General features: G+C 50.4%; 1 protein-coding gene and 1 long non-coding RNA gene across 2 annotated transcripts in view; one reads left to right on the top strand and one right to left on the bottom strand.

Annotated features, from left to right (window-relative positions):
- Window positions 1-21942, bottom strand: part of LOC144379422 (uncharacterized) — a 33102-nt gene extending 11160 nt beyond the window's left edge. The window contains exons 1-3 of the long non-coding RNA XR_013442369.1: window positions 21805-21942; window positions 20054-20155; window positions 16732-16852 (exon numbers count right to left, since the gene is read on the bottom strand). This is a non-coding gene — a long non-coding RNA (uncharacterized LOC144379422). The remainder of the gene's footprint in view (window positions 1-16731; window positions 16853-20053; window positions 20156-21804) is intronic.
- FJX1 (four-jointed box kinase 1) lies at window positions 21052-23802 on the top strand. Its single transcript, XM_078058202.1, has 2 exons — window positions 21052-23377; window positions 23534-23802. The coding sequence occupies exon 1, from the start codon at window positions 21557-21559 to the stop codon at window positions 22862-22864; it is 1308 nt and encodes a 435-aa protein (XP_077914328.1). The 5' UTR covers window positions 21052-21556; the 3' UTR covers window positions 22865-23377; window positions 23534-23802.
- The last annotated feature ends 483 nt before the right edge of the window (window positions 23803-24285 follow it).

The following is a 24285-nucleotide window of genomic DNA, read 5'->3' as shown; positions in this document are numbered from 1 at the left end:
TCTCTGCTTGCACCTCTCCTAACAGTTTCAAAGTACCCGAAAAGTAGGGGAAATAAGAAGCCATATTTTTATGACATCTTGGAGTTGATCATGTAGGACAGAAATGGAACCTTGTTGAAAACAAAATACATTTTATCTCTTGCTTCACTCTAATAGTCCTGTGAAGGCCAAGTTGACAAATGGCCCAGCTTCCCTCTCAATCATGTTGCCAATAACAACAGTGAAATGGTGCTTGGGGCCTTTAGGCTGGACCCTGTCAACAAGACAGGCCTCACAGAGTAAGAGGCAATCTGTCTTGGTCTGTCAGATGCTAGAAGACTTCAGATGGCAATGATGGGGAGAGCACTCTACTCCCCCTGTTTCCATCAGTCTGCGAGGGGTGGGAGAGAAGTAACACAGCAGACTTCCCTGCCAGAAGCCAGAGAAGGAGATGGATACAGTAAGAGTACAGAACTCTTCTGCCTACTAGGCCATTTCCTTCTTGTAAGGGAATGCTAGAAGGATGATTATGAGGACATCTGTACCAGGCAGGCGTGTGGACTCGTCTCATCTGCTGAATGGTGCAAGATACTAAAGGTCATCTCTACGAATGTCATGGGCATGCATTCCCCCAGGCCCCATAAATAAAGAAAGTGAGAGTGGGAGTATCATGTTGTACCTTTAGGGGAATGTGCACAAAGGGACACTATGGGCCAATCATGCTAGCGCTGCTCTTGAGTGTGGGGTGTGTGTGTGTGTGTGTGTGTGTGTGTGTGTGTGTTTGGTGAGGATGGTTGAGCACAGACACACAAGAGAAGAAGCGTCTCAACATGTCAATCAGGATAACTGGACAATGGACTACAGAGAAGAAGTCAATGCCAAGGCAGGGCGCCAGAGGGAGTCAGACAGAGAAGAGAGTGTGAGACCCAGCTATACCCCACCCTTGCCAGACATGAGCGAAGACCTTGGGCAAGCTATTTAACTTGGTTTTCTCATCTATAAATGAGGATGACAATAAACACTTGCTTCCTAGCCTCCTGTGGGAGACTGTTACACTGCATGCCCCCACTGAATGCCCTCTCTCGGTATCCATGCCCTGGCCTTTCTCCCTCCCCCACTGATGCTAGGCTTCACCATGTGCTTTGCTTTGACCGATGGGATCAAATGGGACACGTACAGAGGCTGACACGTGTTTGCACACTGGGGCGTGCCCTCTTAGAAGACTGCCACCACTGTCTAAGAAACCTAGGATATCTTGCTGGGAAGGCCACGTGGAGGAGAACCGAGATCCCCCACTGGCAGCCCCAGCTAATCACCAGATGTGTTGTGACCACCAGAGAGTCACCATCTGGGACCATTTTACCCTAGTTGAGCCACGTGAGCAGATGACTGCAGTGCCATGAGAGATCCCAAGCAAAACCAAAGAATAACCGCCCCCCCCCAAAGTGCAGAATGCCCATCACATTTGTAGAGATGATCCTTGGTCTACTGCACCATTCAGCGGAGGAGATGAGCCCAAGTGCCTACGTGGTACACATGCTCTCTTTCTAATCACCCCTTTAGCATTCGATTACAAGGAGCAAACAGCTGAGGAGGCAGAAAAGTTCTGTGGATGGATCTTTAATCCGTCCATCTCCTTTTCTGGCTTCTGGCAAGGCGGCCTGCTGCATTACTGCGTTTACTGCAGAATAAAGTTGTTGCTTTACACCACTGAGTTTTGGATGGTTTGCTGTGTAGCAATAGTTCACTGATACAGGTTCTTGCTGGGATTAAATCAGCTAATGCAAAGCACGCAGTACAGCTCCCAACACAGAAAATGCTCCGTGCACGGTGATGATCACCTTGCCTCAAGTCCAGGTCTATCCAATCCTACCTTTTACCTGTTACCCACCCCCACTGCACCCACCTTACTCCCTTCTCTAGACCCACTCCAACAAACAAAATAATGCCAAGTCATGAAAAATCTTAGGTTTGAATCTTGTTTTCTATTTTTTTAGTGTTTTATAAAATTATTTTCATTTACTAAAGCAAAATAAGTAAAAACGAGATAGTGCTAAGAATCTTCAAATGAAAATCAGTAGTCCCTTGTCCTACACTTCCACCCCCAATCCAACCTCTCATCATTTTAGAAGGCCTGCGTTCCACCCATACCAAAATCAGGCGAATACCATACGTGCAAAAGCAAACACTGTAAACACAGATGCAAAAATCCTTAACAAAACACTAGCACTCTGAATCCAGCACTATACAAAAAAAATATAATACATCATAACCAAGCCAGTTTTATCCCAGGAAGGAAAAGTTAGTTTGACCCTTGAAGATCAGTTCATGGAGTTTGCCAGGTCAGAAGCAAGGGCATGCCCCCCTCAACTGCCTGCACACCATTTTCCTTCTCTAAGTCCACTTCTGAGAAATTCAACTTGAGAAAATATGCTGAGTACTGTTGGCTTCAGCAAGGACGCCTTGTGATTTGATTATATTTAGAAGGAGTTTTGGCGTATCAACACGGAGAAGACCTTCGGGGCACAAAGACCAGTCAGAAGGCTGGTGCCGATAAGGGATGCTGAGAGACTGCAGCAGAGTGGGGCCAGGGAGGATGTGGAGCAGGAGGAGGAGGGCAGGAGGCTGAGTGGGAGATGGAACTGATAAGATTGGGAGACTATATCAATGGGGACAAGGCGGGGCGGGGCGGGATGGAGGAACCCAGGCCATGCTGAGGTTCTGAGCCTGGACAACTCTGTGAATGGTGATGTTCGCCCCAGGATAGAAAATCCAACGGAGAAATCAGGTTTGTGGGGGGAAGATAGCCCTGTGAAGTATGTTTGCTCTCTCTGACCTCTCTGAATCTGACTCTTCTTCTGAGAGTGATTTCGCCCAGGGCACATGTGTGGGGCAGAGCCCCAGATCCTCCATCAGATGGCCCCTGCTCCCCCCTCCCTGCTCCCTCCCTCTCCCTCCTCCCCTGTCCCCATCCACACTAAGCCTCTTTCTGGCCTCAAACTCAGCTGATATGTTCCCACCTCAGGGCCTTTGCCCTTAGAAAGCTTCCCTCTACTTTCTTCACATGACTGCCTCTTTCTCTTCATGGAGGCTTCTCCTCATTGTCACTGGCCACGGAGGCCTTCTCTGACCTCCCAAGCTAAGACAGCCCCTCCCACCAGCAGTCAACCTGCATCACAGTACCCAATTTCTCTCCCTGGTGGTGCTCAGACGCACCTTCAATGATCTGATTTGCTTCTGGAAGGGGGCCCCGGAGCCCCGGGAATCAGCTTTGTTTGCCACTGTTCTCACGGCAAGGGAACAATGCCTGGCACTCAATCGGCTCTCAGGAAGTCCAGACTGACTGACTGACTAGCAGATGGCAGAACAGACACTCAGACCAGGGCAACCACCTGCCGAACGGATACCGGGGAGTTTTCTGGCATGCAGGACCTTCAGGGCTCAAACTGGGGAAGTCCCAGGCAAACCGGGACAGTTGACCCCGTGAACTCAAATCCACACCTGCTAAACCTCTCTCTGGTCAGTGCTCCTTCCTCTGGCCTGCGCTTGGGATTCCAGAACATCTCATGTGAGGTCAGAGACCTCATGTCTCGCATCAGCGACTGACACAAAGGAGAACAACAACAAATATGTGTTGAGTGAATGAATGAATGAATCAATGAATCAATCAGATAAATGAATGGCTTGGGTCCCTTAAGTAGAAGATACACAGAATCACGCTGTGTTAGCTCCTTGGTTTGAACCATGCATCCTCACTGCTCGGCAACATCACGCGGTGGGTCAGCCCATGCATCTCGGCATCCCACGCTGTGAGCTGGAATAAAGTCCTCAGGCAGTCAGCTGCTTGTGCCTCCTGCTTCCCCCCCCAGTGGGCTGCAGGGTCTTAGCGGTAAAGCAAAGGCCCACCTCAGAGGAGTTCGGACGGGCTCACAAAGCAGGGCCAGGGAAGACGCAAACCCAAACCCAAACAGAGACTCTAGACAAGTGGCTCACATACACTGGAAGGTGTTTGCTCCTTGGGGAATTTTGTTCTTACTCGTTCAAGTCTGAGGACAAAGGCTACAGTCCTGCACAAAGGGATGGAAAAGGGCGAGAGGCACGAAGGTAGGTCAGGACGCCTCCTCTCCCCTTGGGCCCAGTAAGGCACTGCAAGAACGGGAGAAGGCAGGTGTGCACGCCCAGGTAGCACAAGTCTGGGGCTTAACTGGGGTAGCAAAACTCTGGGAATGCCACCTTCCCAGGGAAGGGTGGCAGGGAAAACAGACAGCTCTGGTAGTCAGGTTCTGAGCCAAGAGGCAAGGGATAGCACCTTCCTGTGTGGGACACAAAAATACATGTTCAAGGGCTCAGAGGCTCTATAACAAGAGACAGTGAGCATTCAAGCCCAAATCACCCGAGTCTGAATCCCACTTCTGCTGTGTAACACATGTGTGACCTTGGGCCGACTATTTAACCCCTCTAGACCTCAGTTTCCTCACCTGTAAACTGGGATCTCTCTGACAACTAGAGATCCTGGATGTGCAGCACTTGGCACGTACTAAGCATTTGTAAATGGGGGCTGTGCTTATGGTTGTCACATTACAGGTTTACATCCAAGGGAAAGCTTCTCAGGCTAAGGATGGTGGGTAGGTCTGTCCCTGAAGAAGGAACGATTATTAATCCAGCCATGCTTTATGAGCGGGCTCCGGGATCCTCACGGCGGGATGGGAGTTATGGGGCCGGTGGTTTGGGATGCTCTTTTTTTTTTTTTTTTTTAAGATTTTTATTTATTTATTGAGAGAGAGAGAGAATGATAGAGAGAGAGCATGAGAGGGAGGAGGGTCAGAGGGAGAAGCAGACTCCCCGCCGAGCAGGGAGCCCGATGCGGGACTCGATCCTGGGACTCCAGGATCATGACCTGAGCCGAAGACAGTCACTCAACCAACTGAGCCACCCAGGCGCCCCTGGGATGCTCTTAACACAGACCGCCTAAGCCCTCCCCCACACTCCCGTTCGAATTCCTGACTCGCATTTAGACTTAATAGACTTGGATTTAACGAGATAGCTTTTACACTTTAAATACACACCAAATGGCCAGAAATGCACCGTTCACTGCGAATGCGGAATGAGAGAGGCCACCTCTGCTGCATCTCTGGTGTATCTCAAGCACAGCTTTGAATAATTAATTTGCTGTTTCAATAATACACAATGACCGGCCTATTAAGCCAAGAATCTTGCATTTATTAAATGCTAACTTAGTGGCAAGCAAACAAAACCTAAGTCAATACTTGCCCTGCCAGTTATTAAAAGCTCCTGTCCCTGAGGATTCGTGGGGGAGGCAGACCACGTGGTCAGGCTGAGGCAGTGAGGAGGAAGGGCAGTGGGGAAGCAGGAGCATCCGGGAGGCGACTCAGAGCCTCACCCTGCTCAGGCGGGGGTGGGGGGGGAGGAGCACTCACTCCTCGGACAGGCTGAGGTCGGTGCCAGAGCAACCACCCAAACTTCCCACCAATGGTGAACCACCCCTGGGGCAGCTAGCTGGAACATCTGCTTTTCGTTTGGGCCTTCTGGAAGCTATTTATTGCCCAAAGATGGGGCTTAGAGGCAGGAAAGGTGTGTGGAACAGGATGGGGGTCCCAGTATGAGGCCCTCTCTCACCGCAAGCAAGGGAGGACAGAAGAACACGGTCCTGTGTTGTAGCTGGCTGCCCAGGACGGATGTGAACGGTATGGGTTTACACATTGTTACACCAGTTAGAATGGCAAAAATTGACAAGGCAAGAAACAACACATGTTGGAGAGGTTGTGGAGAAAGGGGAACCCTCTTACACTGTTGGTGGGAATGCAAGCTGGTACAGCCACTCTGGAAAAGTGTGGAGGTTCCTCAAAAAATTAAAAATAGAGCTACCCTATGACCCAGCAATTGCACTACTGGGCATTTACCCCAAAGACACAGATGTGGTGAAAAGAAGGGCCATATGCACCCCAATATTCATAGCAGCAATGTCCGCAATAGCCAAACTGTGGAAAAGAGCTGAGATGCCCTTCAACGGATGAATGGATAAAGAAGATGTGGTCCATATATACAATGGAATATTACTCAGCCATCAGAAAGGATGAATACCCAACTTTTGCATCGACATGGATGGGACTGGAGGAGATTATGTATGCTAAGTGAAATAAGTCAAGCAGAGAAAGTCAATTATCATATGGTTTCATTTATTTGTGGAACATAAGGAATGGCATGGAGGACATTAGGAGAAGGAGGGGGGAAATACGAAGGGGGGCAGAATTCAGAGGGGGAGGCGAACCATGAGAGACTATGGACTCCAAGAAACAAGCTGAGGGTTTTGGGCGGGGGGGTGAGGGGATGGGTTAGCCCGGTGATAGATATTAAGGAGGGCACGTACTGCATGGAGTACTGGGTGTTACACACAAACAATGAATCATGGAACACTTCATCAAAAACTAATATGGTGACTAATATAACATAATAAAATAAAAAAAAGAGTATGGGTTTTGAAGAGAAAACAATTAGGATGCTTTCGATGGCACATAAAAGCAAAGCTGACTCCAAATAGTTTAGACATTAAGGAATGTCATTCTCACCCAATAGGAAATCCAGAAATAGGTTTCTCAGTCGGGATTAGACTCGGCTGCATATAAAATACAAATAGCAGTGGCTTAAACACAATAGAGATTTATATTCCTCTCAAATCAGAGAAGCCCAGAGATAAACAGCCAAAAGCTGGTATGGCAGCTCCACAGTCAGCCAAGGACTCACACTCTCCACACGGCCATCTTTAGCACGTGGCTTCCATCCTCAAGTTAGCTTCATGGTCACAGAATGGCTGTCACCGCTCTAACCATCATGTCCACATTCCAGGAAGTAGGAAGATAAAGAGGGGTGAAGCAAAGGGCCACTTAACACTTTCATTAGCTACCTGCATTGACACAGGAGTCTGGAAAATGTGGTTTTATATCTGCGTACATTGCTACATCCATCAGTATAGAGTTTCTGTTGCTAAGGAGGCAAAATAGAGTGGACACTGGAAAGGCAACTAGCAGTTTCTGGCTGCTGGAAGCTCCTAGGATGGGCCATTTCGTGACTCACCCCACCATCAAGGACCCAGGTTCTATCTTGGCTCTGTCATCTTGGCCTTGTCCTCAGATTGGTAGAAAGGGCTATGCAGCAGTTCCAAATGTCTCATGCAGATGTGATAACATGGTGAGGCCAGGGGGGCAGGGCAGTGGGGAGAGCATGTGGAGGCTGGGCTCAAAGACCAGATGGAGCATATTCTAGCTCTGGACCTCGGGCCATGGACTGAATACCTCCAAGCTGAGCTTCTTCTCCTCGGTCATGCCTGCCTTGGAGGGTGTAGTGAGGCTCGAATGAGATCATGCACGTCAAGTATGTGTGCATATCATTTTACAGTTCCGTATGTATCCCCTGCTCCACGCTTGCGAGACACAATGCCATAGGCCTTAGTTTCTCAAATACACAGAATCCTGCTCAAGCTCCCTTTCACCAGATTGGAAGGAATCCCAGTCATCACACTTTTGAGGCTTCTCCTCCCCAGGGTTATCAAGTCCAGAAAGGACGTTCACCAAACCATCCCTTCCAAGCAGGAAGCAGTCCTGAATCACTCGGTCTCCTGTTTCCATTGCTGCTATACTTCGTAACTGCCTCAAACAATTAAAAATAAGACCACTTCTGACAGTGATCAGGCAGGCCCTCCACGCAGGGCACTCCGAGTGCTCTGTGTAAACGAACGCGCTCAGTGTCACAGAGCTGCTCTGGGCCCACAGGCCTCCGCGCTGTCCTGGGCTCCGCTCACCGGCTCCCTGCTGGCGCCAACAGAACCGCTGAAAGAGGCATCCATCTCCCTGGCTGGCTCACGCCCTCAGAGCCGAGCAAAGCCCTGGAGGCCCCTTGTCTAGCCCCGGTGACCTTGGTTCTTCATGTGCAATCTTCCCAGCACCTCGTAATCATTCTCCGCCACAGTCCCCCAGCCATAACCTCAGAGGTGCTGTTCTAGAGTAGACCCAACCCTCCATCCTGAGCAGAGTTCACACTTACTGTCCTGCTTCTCAATTTGGGAAATCCCCCATCCCTCCTTTTGCCATTTTCCTCTCTCAACACCATCCACCACAAACATGGACCACTCCTGCTCCATCCTCCCAAACTTGAACCCGACAGCTCCCTAATATCCCTCCCACCCCTCCCCCATTGTGCAGAGGGCCTACAGGTGGCAGAAAAGTGGGCTGACACCACCACCACCCTTATAACTGTGGTCGACTCAGACAGCCTAAGCTGATCAGCATTCTCTAGCTAGTCCAAGCAAAAGGAAGCTCACCCACCCACATTGCTGAGGGGGATCTTCTCCGTCCCCAGATTCAAATGCTAGTCTCTTCTAGAAACACCCTCACAGACACACCCAAAAATAAGGTCTCACCAGCTCTCTGGGCACCCCTTAGCCCATTCAAATTGCCACGGAAAATTAATTATCCCACCCTGGCTCCCGGCTCTTAATGATGCACATGCCCCTCCCCACTTCCTTTCCATCTCTACTGCGACAGACCAAGCTCAGACCCTTCCCATCTTCATTCCCGGCCCACCAGAGCAGCTTCTTAATGGTCACCCATGTAATCTATCTTTTGACAATCTAGTGCCATGAAGTATGAATCATTCACTCTAAAGCACTCCCTTGGTCATTCCAGTCTCCTCAAAACTGCATGCTGAGTATAATGAATTTAAGCACACCAGGAATATATAAAAACATTTTTAAAAGAAAAAGAGGAAAGTTCTCTTTCTATTCAAATTCCCTTTCCCCAAGGTTACTGCTGGTAACAGGTATGTATCCTCCTGGACTCTTTCCTAGGTATACACGTATTTTATACTTTTTTTTTCCCCAACCAAGCACAGTATAGCTTTACTAACGTGACTACACTGCAGGAGGGACTTGCCCTGAAATCACATAAAAAACCATCTCTATGTGATTCTTTAGGGGCCATATTCACTCGAAGTAATGGAAATTTAAATTCAACAGCCCTGCTGGGGGAGTGTTCTGAAGCCCACAGCTCCCATTTTTGTTGCTGTTGTATTTCTGTTGTTTCAGTCTCTGCTGGTTTAATTAGTGCACGGTAGCATCTGAAGCAATGTCATTTTTTTCCAGTTATGGCCAGAGGCAGTTAGCACAAAATTCACAATATTTTTAATTCCAATAAAACTATTCAGTCTAATGGTCCTGTTCCAGCAACTTTAGAGGTTAGAACACCGAGCATCTGAAGGTGCAGACAGGGAAAAAAGACTTCCAATTGGAGGGGGTGGGGGTCTCAGAAAGAGGGCTCTTCAAAGGGCTCTCACGGCCGGGTAGGAGCTCCTGGCAGTTCATGGAGCCTTGGTCTCCCAACCATCCCCCGAAAAAGCAGCCTCCAAGGCTTGGCTTAAAATTGTGTTCTGACAGTGCTGGCTTGGGGAGAAGACCTTGTATCAGAATTCCCAATCTGTTGTAGTTAAGGCTGAGACTGCTTTCGGTTCTGCAAGTGGTCCCAGAGCCCCCAGTGATGGGCGGCAGAGCTGCTGGGTCGGGGTCCTTCTGAGCTGGCTTTCCGACGTGGAGAACATGGGAGGTCCCAGTGACCTGGTGACACGCTGGCCGAGGTTTCAATCTGGCTCTACCATTTAAGAACTGGACCCACTTGAGGGATACGCTGAAGCTCTCCAAACCCTGGTTTTCTCGTTTATCAAGAAGGGTTAAAAAAAACCCACCAAAAAGGGTTTGTGAGGATATGGCAGTTGCCGGGCACGTAGCCAGACGCGGTAAATGGGACCCGTTCTTGGTCCACCCGTGGTTTTTGAAGATGAGGCTTCTGCCTCCAAATTAGTAGTTTCTGATGATCTCCGCCCAATAATACCCACCCCTAGGAAGAAAAAAAAAAGTCACAAGGAACAGGTGGGTGGCCGGGGAGAGGATTTATTGACACTGGGAAGGACGCTTATGGGGCTAACAGGAGGGGAGGCAGCCAAGCCAGGCCCGTGTGGTGCTGCTGTTGCCAGGAGGCATTACAAGGACACAGAGCATTTCTCCAGCCCCTCCTGGACTGGCTGTCCTCCCTGCTTCTCACTTTTTCCTAAAGCTCTCGGGCCCTGGCTGGCCGCCGCTTTCCTGGGAAACACAGATGGTCAGCATAGAAAATGCAGTCTGGGTCTGAGCTCGCCTTATACAACACTGGCTGAATCATCCTGCCCTAGGGTAATAAAATGCTCTCTCTCTCTCTCTCTCTCCCTCTCTCCGTCTCTCCGTCTGTCTGTCTCTCTCTCATACACACACGGAATATATCCTGCGTACCTTCCATGTGTTTCACATATCCCGCCTTCCAACCACCATAAAATAACAGCTCCTGATAGAACAATCACAGATATCCTATTCCTTTTCTTTACCCTAATAATAAAGGTCTCAAACCCCCTTCCTGATCTGAGAGGCATCGCTACACAAATTTATGGAAATGTTGGATCTGCTAACTGTGGGAGTCAAAAAGACAAGTACTGGTGTTGTTGTGTGGGTGCGTTTGCCACCACAATCAACGTTTACTCAGACCCAAGGCAGATGTGTCACCCGTGATGTGTCACTAGGCACGTGAGTGACAAATGATGCTGCTTGGTTTTGATTTTTATTGGCTCCTGATAAAAGGTGCCTAAAATACATCCTGTTGAGACCGTACAGCATAACTCTACCTAATTAACTGTTAGAGTTTTCTCATTATTATTTGAAAAGTAAGCGTACCTGGGTGGCTCAGTCAGTTAAGCATAGGACTCTTGGTTTCAGCTCAGGTCATGGTCTCAGGATCCTGGGATGGAGCCCCTGTTCCGGCTCCGCGCTCAGTGCGGAGTCTGCCTCCCCCTCTCCCTCTGCTCCTCCCCGCCCCCCTCTTGCTCTCACTCTCTCGAATGAATAAAAAATCTTAAAAAAAAAAAAAAAAAAAGTAACGAAGGTGATAATTTGTCAAAAGTCAAACACAGAAGTGTTGAGTGGAAGATGGTCCAGCCCAGAAGTGCTCCCTTAGAGACTACCTGCCCTGTCACGTGGTAGAAGCTGGATGAGCCAATGGGGAAAGGTTTGTTCCAAACCGGACCAATCAGGTTCGCTGCCCCTGGACTGTAAGAGCTTGAATGGGCAGCGCTGGGGGCTGAGACATCTCACACCTGCATCTCTGGGAGAAGGTCCTCCTGCTGATCTAGCCAGGGCTCCTTAGCTCTGGTGATTTCCAGTCCTCAATTTCCGGCTCTTCCATCGGTGACCTATTCCAACGTCCTTCCACCAAATCCCACTTTAGCTTCTTGACTTAGCCAGTTTCCGTTGCTTGCCACCCAGCCCCTCAACTGATTCAAGTGTAGCAGGTACACATTTTACAATCGCACAAAGACGGGGAGTACCGAGATGTCCTATTCTGTATTCTTCTCTATCTGATCCTAACTTTTAACTTGACCCTCCACACACACCCATCAATACTTATGCACCATGCTTCCTCCAAGTACTCTAGGACAGGTAAAGTAAAAATGTATACAGTAAAAAGTCAAAGTGCCTCCCTCCCCCCACCCCAAGCACACACACGTCTTGAGGAGTAATACTATGGACAGTTTATATGTATCCTCCCAGATGTGTCTCTACAAGGCTGGGTGTGTGTTTTATGATATCAACTGAATGCCTACGATGTGCCAGAAACCATATTGGGACTTTTCACCTACTCTGTTTTACCTACTCCCATAATCTCATTTAATTCTCACAGTACCCCCATGAGGGAAACATTAATATCCCATTTTACAAATGAGAAAAACAAGGCGGGAGGACTTCTATGTAGTCCAGTCCCTCACTGATCCTAAGGGGCATGCAGAGCTGTCAGTATCCCTAACTAAATGACCCTCTCGGTGGGAAAACATGGCAAGGTCAAGGACCCTCTTTTTAGCCTGTTGGCTTGGTTTTGCCCTGTGCGAGCAAGGGTATCATACATGGGAGCAGAGAACCAAGAAAAAGCTTTTTGTTTCTTACTATTTCTTCTTTGCCAATTCTGGGTTGTTTTATGATTTCCCTCCCCACCTCAAAAAAGTCACTTAGAAAATAACCCAGTGATTGGTGATTACCCCCACTTTCTCTCTCTGACTCCCTTTGGTTAAAGCCCTTATTTACCCTCTGGTTATTTAACCAACAGAAACAGGCAAGCAAAGGAAAAGATTTCAAAATAATCCCTCTCTTTTCCCCCAATCCTTCTGATTTTCTTTCCCTCCTCCTTTCTGTCACAGATGCCAGCAGGAGAAATAGAAAGCACTGCTTAACAGGAGAGGAACTTTTAAATATTCTAGCTCTTTAGGAATTGTCCCTGGGTTCTTCCTTCTGCCCTCCTTACTGGAGTTTTAATGGACATTGTAACATACATATAACATGAATGTGTAACCATGTGGAAAACCAGGATAGTGACAGTCTGCAGATGTGAACAGAACCGAGCAAAGAGGGACCACCATGGGAAAGCTCTGATGTGGAAGTCAGGTAAAGTGTGCTCAAGTTCCAGGTATGCCAGGAACTCGCTGTTTACCTTGTGTTCATTACACAACCCTCTGTAGCTCAACTTTCTCCTCCATCAAAGAAGAACAGTCACCCACGCCTGCCCCCTACTCCTCCCTCGCAGGCTGTCGTAAAAATCCACCAGACTGGCATGGGAGAGCGCTCGGCAAAACTGCAAGAAGCTATATAAATATATCACCATCATTAATCCTCAGCCTTTCCCGTTATTCCTTAGGCCCATACTGTCCCTAAAATGCAGCCATTCTTTAAACTCAGGCAGGCAAGAAATGGCCTCTGAGGTTTCTTCCTTCCTTTTCCCCTCCGTTGAAATGAAAAGGAACCAGAGATATTCAAGAGCACGTCTCAGTTGTCCGCTGTGTGACAAACATGCCCGGCCCCACAGAGCACCTGCCTGCTTCCCTGTGGCAGTCTCAGAGTTGGCTCTTGGGAGGGGAGAAACCAGAGGAGAAATTACAGTTGGCATTCTTGCATGCAATGCTCAGGCTATTCTGGTCCTGAGACAGCAATGGTATGGTCCGCGGGACTATTAGGTCAACCCACTTTTTTTCTAGCCTTTCTTACCCCACCGGATACAATATCAACCACATGGAGCTTTCCAGCCTGCACCATCTCCCAGTAGATGGGCTCCATCACGCAGCCAAAGAGAGCTAGAAATGAGCACCTGTTTCAGACATGCTTGGAGAAAGGCAATGTGTCAGTGCCAAGGAAGAGACAAGTTCCTAGTCAGAGGCCTCTTTGCTAACTCTCCGGGACTCTTCTCAGCCCCAGGAGGCCATGGGCCATTGTAGGGAATGTAACTTTGCTCTCTTGGCACACCAGGGTTGGAATTCGTCTTCTGCCACTTAGCAGAAGTCTCCTGAGCCAGGTGTTACTTGTCACAATGCTCCAGTTTTCCCATCAATGAAATGGGGGAATAACAACTCCGGGACAGGATGGGGTGGGTCTTACAGCTTAAGTGCACAGAAAGCTCTCAGCACCCTGCCTTACACGTAGGAAGTACCCTGGAGATGTTGTGTCCACCAGAATCCCTTTCCCAGTTTGATCGTGAGAGACATCTTGACAGTCTGGAACCTGAGGTCCTGAGCAAGCCTGAATGGCAGGAGTGGCCCTGAGTTATATGAAACTCAGGGGAAATCTGCCTGTTTCTCCACAAAGGGCAGGAGGAGAGACAGGAGGGGAAGGACAGCTCAATGTGACACCCTCCACCCCCAGTTTGGGGAGCCCTGCAGATCTTCAGCAAAGTCACTAAACTCGTACCTTTGGTCCAAGTGCATTTGGTGGAGGGGGAGGGATTAAGACACTGAATTTCACAGCCATGTTAATGTGTGCTGGAGTCAAGGCAACAAACAGAGAAGCAGGAAGCAGATGCAGAAGAACAAGCTTGAGGAACAAAGCCCCAGGGACTCTCAGAAATGGAGTCCCTGCACCCTCCCAAACTGCAGGATAGGAATCTGGATAGAGATGAACTGAACTTCGAAAGAGCGGGGCAGGTTCAACCAACAAGAGGGAGACCCCACGGCTGTATCCTCATCATCTCGACTGCCATCACCACCAGACGTTATCGATCGTCCGCCCATGGGGTGCAGAAAACTGGCTTTAGGCAATGCCAGCCGGGGCCCACGAGGCTGGCACATTCCCAACCAGGGGCTGCGTTGCTGAAGAATGTGTAGCTGGCTTCCCCTCATCTCGTTGAAACGTGAAGCTACGTCTCCATTCACTGATCCCCACCAGCCACCAGCGAGCGCCTGTTAGTTACCCCTTCTGGCCCCTTTTCAGTCCCACGGTGATGACTTTTCCCGGGGCTGCAAGTCCCTCGATCTCCCACTCAGGCTGCTCACCGTTCTGCTGACACTCCGGTCTGCACTGCAGTGAGCCCCCACTTATGAATTACTTACCTGCTGGCCATCATTTCAATGTAAATGGATTTTAAAAAGCAGCGAAGAATATATTTTCATTTGGAGTTAAAGCATCCATTTTTTATTGGGAGTTTGAGTCTGGTCTCAAAGAGACCGCAGAAGAATAACTCCAAGGCTAATAACGCTAATGATTATGATGGCGATCCCAGGAGCAGGCGAGACCTCACTGGCAGCCTCCTCTATCCCGGCTTCGCTGCCTGCACTATGTTTTTCTTTTTCTTTTTCTTTTTTTTTTTTTTTCCACGGCCCGTTCCATTAACACCCACCGCCTATGATGGAACCATTATGATAATATCTCTGCTCTCGGAAGCCTCGATTGGTCTTGACACATTATCAGCCTAAGAGCTCAGCCACTGTGCACAAAGCCCTATTTATAATAACTCCTGGCAGAAGCCACCAAAATAAAACCTGGTGCTTATGGGCCACCTTTCATCTGAGAAAATCAGCAAGCTTTACAAGCTTAATTAAGCTTCAGCCTCTATCTGACTGATGAGATGTGCAGGGGCCCAAGGAAGCGGAGCTCGAGCAGCATGGCTAATTGCATGCTGGATAAAGCTCTGGGTGGCGACGAACAAAGAAAGCAGCAAAGCCAGCCGGCAGCACCTTCTTTCATGGGAAATGTTTGTTGAGTGAATGTCTTCAGGCTGGGTGCAGACAGCCATCGTTGGGCCGTGGAGAATCCCTAACCTGGTGCTTCTCAATCTAGGGAGGGGGCCTGCGAATTGTTTCTTATATCCAAAGCGGATTAAGCTAATCCCACCTACTCAAGTGCTGTTAAGGTTGAGGAAATGGAGCTCCTGAAAGATATGGTAATCTGCCCATGGGCTCATGGCTGCTGAGCTCCCCTGTGGTTCCCTCTGCTCGTATGAATGCCCTTCTCCCCCAAAGCCTGACCTGCAAACCGCTCCCCCCCCCCCCCCCCCGCCCTTGCCCTTCAAGACTCAGCTTCACATCTGCGTCCTTGGGGAAGCCTTCCTGGCTTTCCCTGGCGGAATTTGCTGCTCCCTCCTCCACGCTCTCACGTAGTGTATGTTTCCATAATAGCTGGAGCACTTACTAAAGGCTTACATGTGCGTTTCAACCACACAATCACGTTATGAGGCAGGTACAGTCATTGCCTCCACTTTTCAGTTGAGCTAACAGGCCCAGAGAGGTTAAGTGACTTTCCCAAGATGACACAGCTAGTAAGTGCAAGACTTGGCAGGGCTGCACGGCACATGTCCCTAAAGGCATCACCGTGCCACCTGCCCAGGAGCACCCTTGTGATGGGAGAGATCTACTTATGGGTTCGTCCCTGCTCTGGTGTGTAAGCTCCTCTGTGAAAGGGACAGCATTTAGGAATCTTTTGGCTGCACACCAAAACCCCAGCTCAGTGTGCGTTCAACCACGTGGCAAGTCCGGAGGAAGGGTGGCTTCGGAGTTGATTAATTTGAGGGCTTGGCGCCATTACCAAGGACCCAGGCTCCTCCTTCCATCTTTCTGCTCTGCCACCGTCAATGTGTCCACTTAGCTCCCCTTGTAGTTATGCGGTGACTATCCCAAGTCCAAGCCCTCAAATCTGGATCTGAACCACGGAGAAAAGGGGCCATATCTTTTCCAGAAACCTCCCTGGGGACTCCAGGTCTCACTGGCCAGAAAGGTATCATAAGCTTATGCTTAAACCTAACATGGGCAAGAGGACTGAAAGCACCACGACTGGCTTCGCCCAATCAGGGTCCAGCCTCGCTTCCAGCACCAGGTGCAGGAAGGAGGATGAAGAGCTGCCAGAAAGAAGGAAGGGAAGAGGAGGCTGAAGAGAAGATAGGCAATCAAAGCTCCCGACGGCGTTAAGGATGAGAGAAAAGCAGATGCCCCGTCACTTACTGCCCAGTTCTTGGCCTTCCACATATGAACAAAAAATGGCAGTTGAACTAAATTATAGCAGAGAAAGAAAACTCCTGTCCCTAAGTGCCAAGCCCAGAATTTTTACCACCACACCCTGTAACTCGAGCATGATGCTACGGGACTGAGATGCGTGTCAGCAATGGCTTTCAAATTTACTAAATTAATTCACCAATGCCCTAACCTTTAGATTCTTGCTTCTAACACCTGTGGCTATAGGAACATTTTTCAAAAGCAGGTCAAAAGAGAGCTACGTGGAATAAAGAGGTTCATAAAAATGTTAGTCTCACCATAAATTACACGTTTATGTCAACCCTGACTTTCTTTCCAGAAATACAGTGTTTTCTTAAAAGTGGGACTCATTCAGGCAGGCAGACGAGTTGCAGAGACTCTCACATTTCCTGACCTCCTTCTAACTGTACAGTAGGATTTACCTGGAACAAGGTGTGTACATACCTGCCTCTGACAGCCAGGAACGTGAGGGCAGGATCAGTTAAGCAATTCTTGAGCTCATGATCTAATAGAGACATACCAAGAAAAGGAAAATGATCCTCAAGCAGGAAAATAATACACCCTAGGGGGACAAAGAGTGGGGAGGAGAGAGACCCAAATAATACAACTATGGCCCAGAGAAGTTAGAAAGCTGCCCGGGGTCACAGAGCTGGCCATCTCACGCACAGAATTACACAAATACTGTAAGCATGAACTCTTAGTCTTTTAAGCACTGTAAATATAGGGACTAATTGGGGCACCTGGGTGGCTCAGTTGTTAAGCGTCTGCCTTCGGCTCAGGTCAGGATCCCAGGGTCCTGGGATCGAGCCCCACGTCGGGCTCCCTGCTCGGCGGGAAGCCTGCTTCTCCCTCTCCCACTCCCCCTGCTTGTGTTCCCTCTCTCACTATATCTCTCTCTGTCAAATAAATAAATAAAAATCTTTTTTAAAAAAAATAGAGGAACTAATTTAATCCTCACAATAAGCTACAAAGCTTGTTACTATTAATTCATATTAATCATCAGATGTTACATAATTGTTACCGCCAGTGTTAGTAACACCAATAAGACTATAACTGCATTTTCCAAATGAGTACGCTGAGGCACACAGAGGCCAAGTAACTTACTTAAGGTTACACACCTGGGAAGTTTTAAACCCAGACAATTTGGCTTGAGGGTCCGTTCTCTTAACCGTTTCAGTTAGTAGCAACCTTTGAGAACATTTCAAAGCAAAATTTAATCTGAGTTAAGCCTACTTTGCTTAAATGCAATAATTTTTTCTATCTGACATTTTCCCAGTATTTTTTTTTTTGCCAAGGGTTTGTCCTCCATCATTCTGGAATCTCAGCCTGGCCGTTTACTTGCTATATGACTGCGGGCCTGTCACTGGCTAAGCCTCAGTGTTCCCATCTGCAAAGTGGGCACATTCCTATTTGTTGGAAACGTGTGTGTGCCAGATGAAGCAGATAAAGCCCTGTGCCAAGCCCATCATAAGCACTCAGTGTTTGCCACCAGCATTGTAGTGCTTATTAATGTCTCGCTAGCACTTCCTAACAACTGTGTGAGGTAGGCAGGATTTATTATCCTCATTTCTCAGATGTGGAAACCCAAACTCATAGAAGGGAAACAACCGGCCAGAAAGGAAACAGCCAGAATGTGGAAATGTCAGACTTGGGACATGTTCCAACTCCGAGCCTCCTGCCCTGCTCCCAGTGCTCAATGCCACCTGCCCCCCTTTCCCAGGAGGCACTGTTAAATGAGCCAGATCATTCTTCCAGCGGGACTATGGAAAGATTTGAAGCAATTGCAAGTCGAGGCTCAGGGAGAAGCTCTGAGGCATGTTTAGAAAGTTTTCGAGGTGAAAACAGGTTCCTAGGTAGGGACAGATGAGCAGCACCTTCCCTCATCCCCAAGCAACTGCCAGAAGGGCAGGAGGGCCAGGGGTTGCACATTGTGATGAACGGTGCTCTCCCAAGGAGCCGCAGGGCTTGGCCATGAGTGGAGGAGGGGAGCGTCCCCAGGCTGGGAGGCTAAGGCAAGTGGGAACATTGTCATCTTACAGGTAAACCAGACGAGCGTGTTCAATATTTTAACTCTGTCTAAAATAATCAAATACTACTTTAAAATGGCATTCCACTTGGGGTTTGTTTTTTAGTTTTTATTTGGTTTTAGTCCTTTGGTGCTTTTCTGTATTTCGGTGCACTTGCTCAAGCTTCTGTTAGGGCTTCCCATCGTGGTACATGGTGCATTGGGTCCTGTGGCTGCAGGCAAAGGGCTAGGATAAGGTCAGGCCCTCTTCCAAGAGGTAAGATCTTAGCCAACTTCTTTAAAACCCAATTTCTTCATGAATACCAGGAACATGATGGAAAGATTCTGGGACTTGGAGTATCTGTGTTTGAGGCCAGCCCTCCTAAAATGAAAGTCACCTGCTTCCTCTTCCTACATTATGCCGAGCCTTCACTGATATTTTTCTCCTTTTAAAATGAAAGTTTTTTTTAAGATTTTTATTTATTTATTTGTCAGAAAGAGAGAGATTGAGAGAGAGAGAGAGCACAAGCAGGGGGAGCAGCAGGCAGAGGGAGAAGCAGACTCCCCGCTGAGCAAGGGGCCTGATACAGGACTCAATCCCAGGACCCTGGGATCATGACCTGAGCTGAAGGCAGGCGCTTAACCGACTGAGCCACCCAGGTGTCCCTAAAATGAAAGTTCTTATTCTGTATCTTTCAGTAGTAAGTTGGTTTTTTTCAAATCAATACATGCCACTTGCAGAAAATCTCATTAACATTCCAATGATTTACTCAGCAAATTGTTATTGAACACTCACTAAGTGCCAGGTCCTGTGCCAGGCAGCCCTGAAAAATAGACCAGAGGAACTCCTCAGACAATGACAATGAACTATCCGTTGTAATTCAGAGACAGAGACACCAACTACTTTGGCTTTCCCCATAGCACCTAGGACATGTCACAGGCTGTGGTAGCCACCTCATATGCTCAGAATTTGGCTGAAATAACGAATCATCCTCTTAAACATGCATACACATTTCTCTAATTAGATGATATTCCACTTATGCCCACAAGGTGGCAATCTTGCTCACGGTTTACCCAAGCTAAAAGCACTGCATTAAAAAAAAAATTCTCAGAAGTTAAACCAAAAGATAAAAAATCAAATTCAATTTATTGAGCACCTATTTAGTGTAATACACTATGTTAAGTGGTAAGAGAAATAAAAGGTTAAGAAATATTAGTCCCTGCCCTCTAGGTTAACATAGAGGGTGAGGAGATTACACAGAGCAGGAACAGTACCTTTTAATGAATTACTATGTTTTGATGCCTACATATGGGAGCCATAGTGACCGCAGCATCAGATAAGATGTATAAAAAAGGCATGATACAGCTGCGTGGTGTGGAACAGATTCAACAAAGACTCCACACTTCAGCCAATATGGAAACACTTGAGGGTATACGGGGTCAGCTCTAGAAGGCTCCAGATGTGGTCTTTTGATGCCTCTGTTCAGCCACAAACATTAGGGTGTCTGCCCTGTAACTCTAAACATTCATTCTTTGGAGAATAAAATATAATCGGTGCCAGCTGATGAGCTAATAAAGTTGAAAACCCCCATGTGCACCTGATGGGGGATAAAAAGAAAAGAAACACATGTAAAAAAACAGATTTCTAACTCCTGCTTCCAGGAGGTGGAGTCCACCTCCACCCCCAATCTTGCGTCTTACCTGGGAATCTTGGTTTGGATCTGGGACACACTCCTGCAGAGAGGGAAGGGGGAAGCCAATTCTTGCCCAAGAGCCTTCTTGGTAGCTTGAACCCAGAGGTGGCTGGAAGACAGTGCGGTTTCTTTTGTCATTGTTTTGGGGTTTTTTTTTTCTCCACCCTCCCCACCACCCCCCGCCCCACAACCATTTATTTTTCCCTGAAACCATTAAACCAGCAAGTCAAATGTAATATCGGGATTTTTTTTTTTCATTTGAATTGAAAATCACATTTGGAGAATCAAGTGGCTAAATGACAGTGAGTTAAAAAAAATGAAAATGCTGGCAACTTGATAAAAAATAATGAGCTTTCCTGATGGAGGGAAAATCAGGTGGCGTGCTGCCAGAAGGTCCGAGTTTGAATTTTATTTAGTTTGTGCACTGGCTAAGTCCGCCGTATTGAGCAAGCCTTTTCCGCCTCAGTTTCCTCCTGGGCAAAATTATATCATTTCTTTGGAGAGAGAATCTCTGACACCTCTCCCTCCTGCACAAGGTCAGATCCTGGGTTACAATGTTCTCATAGCAACCTGAACCTCTCCCTGGAACGTAAGCTCCAGGAGCACGGGGAGATTCTGTGGGTTTTACTGCCCTGAGACCAAGCTTCGATGAACGGATAAACGAACGGCTGGGAGCTAGCCTAGGTGTTCTATTACTTGCACAGCGAGGTTTAATTCCCCGTGAGTCCCTCGGGAAAGATGCAACGACCAACCTCAAAGCGCACGCGCCGCAGTGACCCGCGGTGGTAGGCGCGCTCGAAAACGGGGTGTCGGTTCAAAGTTGTCTCTAACCGGGCTGGAGTCACAGTCTCTGTGGCTCGGAGAGCTTCCCGTGGATTTACATAAGGCAGGGTGAATCACACCGTCGGAAAGCAACGAGCCGAAGGAACCCGCCCCAACCCGCGCCTGGCGGCGCCCGGAGCGCGGCAGGGGTCACTCGGAACTTTGCAGGAGGCCAGGCGCTGCCCCGGCGCAGGGGACCGGGCGACCACTCCGACCCCCGCCGGGGCCAGAGCCGCGTCCCTCCCTCTCCCGCGCCGCTCGGGCTCGGCGCCGCCCCCTCCGACGCCCCCGCGCGGGCGCCGCTAGCCCGGCTTCCACCAGGCCCCGAAGTCCCCGACCGAAGTGGGGCCGCCTCTCCCGCTTGGAAGGAGCCATCGCCGCTTTAAGGGGAAGAGGAGGGGAAGGGGCGGGGAGCGGCGGAGGGGGAGGGGAATCCCCCTCGCTCCCACGTGGTCCGGGCGCCTGTGAATCGCGCCCGCCCGAGGGTCTCACAGCGAAATACAAAAGCAGCTGGGAAGCGGCGGCGCGGCGAGTTCCCAGCGCCGGGCAGAGCCCCGCGGCCGCGATGGGGCTGAGGCGCCCGGAGCCCCGGAGCCAGTACGCTGCCGGGCCCGCCTCGCCGCCGGGACCGGGGCGCCCGGGCTCGGCTTGAAGCGGCGGCGGCCCCGGCACGGCCGGGGGGGGGAGCATGGGCAGGAGGATGCGGGACGCCGCCGCTGCCGCCGCCGCCGCGGGGCTCTGGCTGCTGGCGCTGGGCTCGCTGCTGGCGCTGTGGGGCGGGCTCCTGCCGCCGCGCACCCAGCCGCCCGAAGACCGACTCCCCCGGCGCCCGGCCCGGAGCGGCGGCCCGGGGCCCGCGCCTCGCTTCCCCCTGCCCCCGCCGCTGGCGCGGGACGCCCGCGGCGGCTCCCTGAAAACTTTCCGGGCGCTGCTCACCTTGGCGGCCGGCGCGGACCGCCCGGCCCGGAGGCCCCCGGGCGAGCGCGGGCGGCACGTGCCAGCCGGGCGGCCCGGGCCCGAGGGGCGCGCCGCGGTGCACGGGGGCGTCTTCTGGAGCCGCGGCCTGGAGGAGCAGGTGCCCCGCGGCTTCTCGGAGTCGCAGGCGGCGGCGTGGCTGGAGGCGGTGCGCGGCGCCCGGGTGGTGGCCCTGGAGCGCGGCGGCTGCGGGCGCAGCTCCAACCGGCTGGCCCGATTCTCCGACGGCACCCGCGCCTGCGTGCGCTACGGCATCAACCCCGAGCAGATACAGGGCGAGGCCCTGTCCTACTACCTGGCGCGCCTGCTGGGCCTCCAGCGCCACGTGCCGCCGCTGGCACTGGCCCGGGTGGAGGCTCGCGGCGCGCAGTGGGCGCAGGTGCAGGAGGAGCTTCGTGCGGCGCACTGGACGGAGGGCAGCGTGGTGAGCCTGACGCGCTGGCTGCCCAACCTCACGGACGTGGTGGTGCCCGCGCCCTGGCGCTCCGAGGACGGCCAGCTGCGGCCCCTGCGTGCCGCCGGGGGCGAGCTGGCCAACCGCAGCCAGGCGGAGCTGGTGGACCTGGTGCAGTGGACCGACTTGATCCTTTTCGACTATCTGACGGCCAACTTCGACCGGCTCGTCAGCAACCTCTTCAGCCTGCAGTGGGACCCGCGCGTCATGCAGCGCGCCACCAGCAACCTGCACCGCGGCCCCGGCGGGGCGCTGGTCTTTCTGGACAACGAGGCGGGCTTGGTGCACGGCTACCGGGTGGCGAGCATGTGGGACAAGTATAACGAGCCGCTGCTGCAGTCGGTGTGCGTGTTCCGCGAGCGGACAGCGCGGCGCGTCCTGGAGCTGCACCGCGGCCAGGACGCGGCCGCCCGGCTGCTGCGCCTCTACCGGCGCCACGAGCCTCGCTTCCCGGAGCTGGCCGCGCTCGCCGACCCCCACGCTCAGCTGCTGCAGCGCCGCCTCGACTTCCTCGCCAAGCACATTTTGCACTGTAAGGCCAAGTACGGCCGCCGACCGGGGACTTAGCGTCCCCTGGCAGAAGAGAGGGAGAGACCCCTGGCTGGGGAGTGGATGATGGGGGAAGGGCCGTCGCCTCGGCCACCGCCTGGGACCGGCCAACGCCCAGCCAGCGGCCCCAGCGGAATGGAGGCTGAAACTTCACGGCTTCACCCACCTGCCCCTTTCAGCCTCGCGCTGTTTCCTTTCAAAGTTCGGAGAGGACGAACTCACCGGGGCGAGAAGTGTAACAGCCCCTCCGCCCAGCCTATAAAAGGATTCTGCCCTGCATCCGCACGGAGTTTGGATCCGAAGAAACTGGCGGCCGGAGTCTGGCCCCCGGCTGGCCGTCTCCGTGGGAGATGCATCCCATTCCCTGACCCCTTCATTCCCCTTTCCGAAAAAGGAAAACTTCTATTTGAGCCGTTGAGCTAATTGTGCATTTCCTCCCAAACGCCGCGCTGGTGGCCCCGGAGTAGGGCTGTGACATTGGCTGGTGGAGCCCCCTTCCTGTGTTCTGCCTTTGTTCCAGCACCGTTCACGGTGAGATCACTGTTAGGAGCGGGGGGGGGGGGGGGGGGGAAGGCTCCCGATAGGACAAAGAGAGCAGGACCTTCAGAACGGGGGGGCGGGGGAGGTCCTCCAGACCCTGACAATTTGTCTGACTTGTTCCTTACCACATGTCTTTTTGGCCTAAAGGCTACAAATGCAGGACCGGCCGTATGCAGAGTCAAGTAATGAATTTCTTCTTCCTCCCCCCTCCCCTCCGACCAAAATTTTGACAATGATGATGTTCACCAGAAGAAAATGAATTTCATGCACTTTACTTTGTTTTTATTTTAGTTTTTTATTAAGAAAAACTTTTTTATTTGACAAAATTTGCCTTCTGTGTATATATGTGCATAAAGTGTGTTGTAAATATACTAAACAAACTTATATTTCAATAAAAGGGAGTTTAAAATTTAGAATTTAATTTCTGTGGTTTTAACTGTGGGAGATCTCTGATGCCCTACCTGCTTTTAGAATAAGCTTTAGGGTTTCTCCCTTGTGTGTGTGCTTTTTAAAACAAAGGATGCATATATATCCCAGTTGTGATTACCGGAACTAACAGAATTGAACAAAGACAAGAGCAGTTTCTCTGTCCTGTTCACTCAAATGAACCCTAGTGCAGGAAATTTCAGAGTTCAGTAGAGAATGTGGGGGAGGGAGAGGGAAGGAAAGTATTCTATTTCCTGGCAAATAAAACTGTGATATAAAAGGATTTCACTGTGATATATTCCTATATTAATCATTTGGCAAATATGATAGAACCAGACGTGCAGACTAAAATGACAAATGCCCCCTTTTTAAGCCTAACTACAATGGGCACGTGTTGCACGTTTTTTTCAGCATTGTAATTACCATGCATCACAATATGTACAGATAACAAGTGGAGCACATACTGCAAACAG

Source organism: Halichoerus grypus, chromosome 11, assembly GCF_964656455.1.
Source record: "Halichoerus grypus chromosome 11, mHalGry1.hap1.1, whole genome shotgun sequence".
NCBI lineage: Eukaryota > Metazoa > Chordata > Mammalia > Carnivora > Phocidae > Halichoerus > Halichoerus grypus.
Note: the sequence above shows the minus strand (reverse complement) of the source record. Positions and strands in the feature narration are given on the sequence as shown.